The 7,500-nt window shown below is 38.2% G+C and overlaps 1 protein-coding gene across 1 annotated transcript in view; it reads left to right on the top strand.

Annotated features, from left to right (window-relative positions):
• Nucleotides 1-3,890: 3,890 nt before the first annotated feature.
• Nucleotides 3,891-7,500, top strand: part of LOC143018574 (uncharacterized) — a 13,582-nt gene continuing 9,972 nt past the window's right edge. The window contains exon 1 of the mRNA XM_076174061.1: nt 3,891-4,357. Within this exon, the coding sequence (XP_076030176.1) occupies nt 4,270-4,357 (88 nt within the window). The 5' untranslated portion in view covers nt 3,891-4,269. The remainder of the gene's footprint in view (nt 4,358-7,500) is intronic.

Here is a 7,500-nt window from a genome sequence, read left to right as displayed (position 1 = left end):
AAACCCTCACAGATAAGGATTTGGGATTGGGGTGATGGCAATAGGTCTAAGGTCGCTTGGGGATGGGAGAGATATATGAAATTTTCCAGTCACTGGGGCAGGAGTTTTGACTCAGTGAAGCATTAATTATGGAGGAAAGTGGAGGGCAAGTTCTGGGGCAAATTCTTTGTAGATTTTGATAAGTAGATCAGAAGGTGTTGTAGATCTGTTATACTTTAATTTACTTAGTATAGTGGCAACGTCAGCCTCCTGGACAGGGGCAGGGGGTGAGGGGGAAGGGAGGTAGGCAGGTAGACCGGAGAGGTTAAGGGGGGGTAAGGTCTGGCAGATGGAAGCAAAGTGAGCATTAATCTCTTGAACCGCTAAGTCAGGTAGTAATAGCGAGGTGCAGGGCAGATGAGAGGTCTGATTATTCTGTGTGTGTGTGTGTGTGTGTGTGTGTGTGTGTGTGTGTGTGTGTGTGTGTGTGTGTGTGTGTGTGTGTGTGTGTGTGTGTGTGTGTGTGTGTGTGTGTGTGTGTGTGTGTGTGTGTGTGTGTGTGTGTGTGTGTGTGTGCGTGTGTGTGTGTGTGTGTGTGTGTGTGTGTGTGTGTGTGTGTGTGTGTGTGTGTGTGTGTGTGTGTGTGCGTGTGTGTGTGTGTGTGTGTGTGTGTGTGTGTGTGTGTGTGGTGTGTGTGCGTGTGTGTGTGTGTGTGTGTGTGTGTGTGTGTGTGTGTGTGTGTGTGTGTGTGTGTGTGTGTGTGTGTGTGTGTGTGTGTGTGTGTGTGTGTGTGTGTGTGTGTGTGTGTGTGTGTGTGTGTGTGTGTGTGTGTGTGTGTGTGTGTGTGTGTGTGTGTGTGTGTGTGTGTGTGTGTGTGTGTGTGTGTGTGTGTGTGTGTGTGTGTGAGGTCACAGCATTACCCATATACACAGCGAGATATGAGCTCTGAGCCGCCAGCCGTGAAGATAACAGCTGTCGATCGCAAGGGCAACGCGTGATTCAAGACCTCAAGAGTATTTGGTGGAATCTGGGAAAAATACATGATGTCCAAGCTACCTACATTTAGTATCTATACCTTACCTCTACCCCTTCCTATCTTATCAATTTCTGACCGTTCTTTAGCAACTAATATAGACTGTGTTTTCCTCGCATCCCTATAACCTCTGGAGTCCCACAGGCATCAATTCTTTTTCCTACTCTACTATTTTTGTTCATGAACAACTTACTTAGCAGAACATATTTTTTCTATATATGATTATTCTGGTGACACTACATTTGTTTATGTCATTCTCCGGATGTCGCCCACAAACTGAGTTTCATTATCATAGAAGAACAGCTGCAGGAAACCTGACTTCTGGCCTTTCTCTTACATCTAACAAAGCCAGTTAAAACAAGTGTCGTTCAACGCTACCATGACTCAATCGACAGTCATTTTGCTTCGATGGATGACATTTTTTTCTTCTTTCTTTTTTTTTCCTGATTTTCCCCCCTTCTTTTTCTAGCTTTCACTAGTAATCTTAACTGACATTACCACAACCCAACTAACAGTCTATGTCACAACCTTCCATACAATAGGGCTTATGAAAATTAGAACGCTCACGTCACAACACCAATCAAATGAAGAAATAAGTATGAACACAGGGCTTGTTTTTTAAAATGCACATTTTCGCGTCCGCGCCATAACGCCAAATTCGAAATAAGGAGCGCTAAAAAATGCGGACTTGCGAAAAATCGAAATTCAAATTTCGCGCTCCTCAATGACGATGTATTAAACAACAAAAACAAGACAACTGTATAAAAAGGCGGAAGCAATTTGATATCTCCCACTTGTTATTAAGGAGACAGGTAGGTCTCCTGTAATATTCACGTGTTAAAGAAAGATAAGACATCTCTGTTTATTGTGTCGTGATTCAATTCCAAAAGTATGAAAATAGTGCTTGCCTAACAGACCCGGAGAAATTTTAGCCGAGTACTTTTTTGCTCACCTGCATTTTTTGAGGGCAAGTATTGGAACACATTCACAGTTTATTGTAAAGATTAAAAACAAATAACTTTATAATGTGTCAAATCATAAAGTCTCTCATTGTGATAATCATTTATTGACAATGACAACACTCGTTAATGTCGTGGCCAGAATACTTCCATGATTACTGAAACCAACCTGATATGATCACTCTTATACGGAAAACTGTTAACAAATAACTAACGTTTTAGAAGATGATGAAGAGCGTACGTCAAGAGCTATGGACGAGGTCGTTACCTCATATTTTTAACCCATTCAACTCCGATGACAAGATGTCTTGTCATTTGGTCAAATAAAACAAAAAATCATAAAACACCAAAATGTTTGATCAAACACCAGAAAAATATGACGTCAGTCCTCGCTTCGCTGCGAGCGAAGCGAGGATTGACGTAATATTTTTCTGGTGTTTGATCAAACATTTTGGTGTTTTATGATTTTTTGTTTTATTTGACCAAATGACAAGACATCTTGTCATCGGAGTTGAATGGGTTAAGGACTGTTGCGTTGTAGGAACCAGCCTCTGCCGGGAAACTGAGACAAGTGTGGGACTCGAACCTGCGACTAGGAAGTTACGAAGCCTTCACGCATCCAGCTGGGCCATCAGTGCACAAGTGTTGAATAGAATAAAATGAAGTGACAACAATCTCTTTTATCACTAAATGTTTGACTTATTTTGATTCGAATATACAAGTGTTTGTTGGTCATTCATTTTGCCTTATTTGAAGTAGAAAGGATAGAGGAGTAAAATGGGACAGTTAATCTTTAACTTGAATATATTTTCTGTCTCCGTGGCACCCCTTTAATAGTAAAGGAGAATCTATAACTCTGCTCTCTATCTACTAGGCCGCCGAAATCTCTTCTATGACCTAGTAACTGTCTAAGCCTATAACAGTAAAGTCATCTATGAGCACTCTGACCCCAGTTGAATAAAAACAGTAAGCAGAAGTTTACAAGCCACAGTTTTTTTTAGATATAAAAGAATAAATTAGTTTACGTAGGAACAAAATGAAGATTAAATGGAATATGCCGTGGGTGTAAGGCATGCCATGAGCCCTTGTTTAGATCAGCGTAGCAAATGCTTGCTTGACAGTCTTTGAGTTGCGTTCACTTGCAACGGAAACAAAAAGCTTCGCCCAGTCCTCCTGAAAGGTTATGGAAATAGACAAGAGCGAAACAATTTGGAACAGTCGTAGCATAATCAACCTTAGTACGGAATGACTTCTAGCTTTGTCGTTTTGTGAAGGACGTAGACATTCGACTTGCTGAGCATCAAATGCGTTAGTGTAGAGAAATTCCTTTTTCTGTCTGTAGTACAGTGCCAGACTAAGGAGAATATTCAGGTCAACACATACCAGAAAATATGAAAATCAGGGATTTGCTGTTTTGCACAGCAAATCTTGATTTATATACACTCGTGCTCAGGGAAAAAGTTGAAGATGCTAGACATTTCTAGCAGCATCTGTCTTTATCTACAGGAATGCACCTAAAGATATACTCTTGACATATGCAATTTTAACGTATAAGATGAATGCCATATCAATTTCTGATCCTTTCATTAAGCTAATAAAACCAAAAGAGGAGGATCGTTCAAGGCATGACGAGAACATCGACTAAAATAGCGACATCGACGACGAAGACGACGACGGATATGCAACGGGCATGAATGATAGGATTACCTACAAAAGCGATGACGATGACAAAAAAAAAAAAAAAAATAGCGACGACCACAGTCAGTACAAAATTGTTGATTTTGAAAAAGTTATATTAATATCGACCTTTCTGTCATTGAGCCATTGCGTTATATAGTATAAGCCGCTGTAATCTTGTCAGGCGACCTGACGTCAGATTTCCTGCCGATGGGTCTGGTAGCTATGTCACATCCTGCCTCAAAGTCGACTCACACAGTGCGGTTCGCGACCATTTCAACCCTGGACGTGCTTGTCTCCTTTCGTTAACACAAAATACATATACAGACGCATTCTAAGTAATCGAACTTACAACCCTCTCCCTCGATTAACGTTCCCTTGTCAACAAAATCTGAATCACTACTTCGAAGTAGTGAAACAGCATTCCCATTACCTCTGCTGCACTGTGAACTACATCAGAACAACTCATTCCCGAAGAAAAAGATCAGGGTACTTGAAAGCAGTGTATGTTAACTCACGAACGATCGTATTTAGATATATAAACAGACGAAGACTCGAAGTGACGTCGAAGACGACTTAGTCAGTTCAACGACGTGACAAGACCTCGCTGTGAAAGACACCATGAGGGCGACGTTGTTCACTGTAACGTTGGGACTCTTCCTTTGCAGCTCCGCTACAGTCATCGGACATGAAACAGTCATGAACATTGGTAAGTTCAATGATGACATATGTACATATACATACACACATACATACATACGTACATACATACACACATACATACATACATACATACATACATACATACATACATATACATACATACATACATACATATATATATATATATATATATATATATATATATATATATATATAAATATGCAATAAAAACACTAGGAGCGTGTGTTCACAAATGCGTAAGTAACCACTAGACAAAGTAAACTAACGAAGCAGAGCGCTTTCGTATAATTACATCTTCAGTGCAGATACAAAGAAGGAATTATAAGATGAAGAAACAAGGTACAGAATATATGACATAGTGAAGAGGGCATTCGGAGAGGTAGTGGAAGAAGTACACGTGACGGACGTTTGGGCCGTCCTGGTAGCCAACAAGTATGGGACGTTTGGGCCGTCCTGGTAACCAACAAGTATGGGACAACTGCTCATAATTTATATTACAATTCAAACAATTTTGAAATTTCATGAGAAATAAAACTATCTAATTTGTACAAACCTTGATGAAGATTAACATTTATCCCCTTACTAGATTTGATCAAACTGCATTCAATTAAATTTCTTTCTGTTATGTTGTTGTTGTATGTGATGACTTTAGCGTTATCCCAGTCAACTGGGTGGTTAAAATGGTTCATGTGGTTGAATATACCGCTAGATTGGTTTCCCTCTCTAACGTATTTCTTGTGTTGATTGATTCGTGTTGTGAGTGTTTTAGCAGTCTGACCAACATAAAACTGATTACATGATTTGCAAGGTATTTTGTACACACACCCTTTATTACTATTGACAGAATTATTTATGAGCAGTTGTCTTACAGTGTTCTTATTATTGAAAACTACATTAATGTTAAATTTACGTAATATATTTGGAATATTTTGCAGGTTCTCTTGGTACGGTAAAATTAGCAAGTTATTCATATTGAAAGTTTGAGTTGACCTAAGGTTATAAAATGTCCTTTTAGCACGATTGTAAGCTTTGTCAAGAACATGTGTGGGGTATTGTAGCTTAGTACCAATGTCGTAAATACATCTTATTTCATCATCGATGTACTCTGGGCTGCAAATGCGTAGGGCCCTGAGGTACATCGACGAAAAAACAGATATCTTTACGCCATCAGGGTGTGAGGAATAATAGTGTATATATGAACAAACATTGGTTGGTTTGCGATATACACTAAACTTCAACTCACTTTCACGGCGGTAGATATTACAATCAAGGAAAGGCAAAACACCTTCTTTCTCTATCTCCACCGTGAACTTAATGGAACTGACCAAATTATTAAGCTTACATAAAAAATCATTTATATTATCTTGAATGGGCCACAGACATAGGATGTCATCAATGTACCGCATCCATGTAATGTTGGGGGGAATGATCTTATTTAAAATTTTGGTTTCAAAAAACTCCATATATAAATTACTCAATACGGGGGAGAGAGGATTACCCATGCTCATTCCAAATTTCTGAGAATAGAATTTATCATTAAATTGGAATTTGCAATCTTTAACACACAATTTGATCAGTTCAATTAAGGTGCCTGAAGGTAATGGTAAATCGTGCTTATTTAACTCTTCTTTAAGATAGATTAAAAGGTCATCCAAAGGAACTTTCGTAAACAAACTAACAATATCATAACTTACCAATTTAAATTCATAATCTGGTTTTACCTCACTTAGTTTGTTAATGAGGTCCAAACTGTTCTTAACATGTGAAGTGGAAATAGTTCCAACTAGTGGACTAAGAATTGTTACCAACCATTTCGAAAGTTTGTATCTCTATCTTAAAGAAGAGTTAAATAAGCACGATTTACCATTACCTTCAGGCACCTTAATTGAACTGATCAAATTGTGTGTTAAAGATTGCAAATTCCAAGTTTAGTGTATATCGCAAACCAACCAATGTTTGTTCATATATACACTATTATTCCTCACACCCTGATGGCGTAAAGATATCTGTTTTTTCGTCGATGTACCTCAGGGCCCTACGCATTTGCAGCCCAGAGTACATCGATGATGAAATAAGATGTATTTACGACATTGGTACTAAGCTACAATACCCCACACATGTTCTTGACAAAGCTTACAATCGTGCTAAAAGGACATTTTATAACCTTAAGTCAACTCAAACTTTCAATATGAATAACTTGCTAATTTTACCGTACCAAGAGAACCTGCAAAATATTCCAAATATATTACGTAAATTTAACATTAATGTAGTTTTCAATAATAAGAACACTGTAAGACAACTGCTCATAAATAATTCTGTCAATAGTAATAAAGGGTGTGTGTACAAAATACCTTGCAAATCATGTAATCAGTTTTATGTTGGTCAGACTGCTAAAACACTCACAACACGAATCAATCAACACAAGAAATACGTTAGAGAGGGAAACCAATCTAGCGGTATATTCAACCACATGAACCATTTTAACCACCCAGTTGACTGGGATAACGCTAAAGTCATCACATACAACAACAACATAACAGAAAGAAATTTAATTGAATGCAGTTTGATCAAATCTAGTAAGGGGATAAATGTTAATCTTCATCAAGGTTTGTACAAATTAGATAGTTTTATTTCTCATGAAATTTCAAAATTGTTTGAATTGTAATATAAATTATGAGCAGTTGTCCCATACTTGTTGGTTACCAGGACGGCCCAAACGTCCCATACTTGTTGGCTACCAGGACGGCCCAAACGTCCGTCACGTGTACTTCTTCCACTACCTCTCCGAATGCCCTCTTCACTATGTCATATATTCTGTACCTTGTTTCTTCATCTTATAATTCCTTCTTTGTATCTGCACTGAAGATGTAATTATACGAAAGCGCTCTGCTTCGTTAGTTTACTTTTCCTAGTGGTTACTTACGCATATATACATATATATATATATACATTATATATATATATATATATATATATATATATATATATATTATTGTACATACATACATATACCAAGGCTTTTTCCCCTTTGCAAGGGAGGTAGCCAAAAAGGAAAAGGCATAAAATCATTCCCACCCATTCCATCCCTGAATACACTCCACACCCCTCCACCCTTTCGCAAGACCCCTCCAAAGAAAGTGATATCTATGTAGGAGTGTATCAGTTTCC

Source organism: Oratosquilla oratoria, chromosome 35, assembly GCF_046742065.1.
Source record: "Oratosquilla oratoria isolate Oo_2021 chromosome 35, ASM4674206v1, whole genome shotgun sequence".
Taxonomy (NCBI): Eukaryota; Metazoa; Arthropoda; class Malacostraca; order Stomatopoda; family Squillidae; genus Oratosquilla; species Oratosquilla oratoria.
The sequence above is the reverse complement of the archived record's forward strand: the minus strand, read 5'-3'. Positions and strand labels throughout refer to the sequence as shown.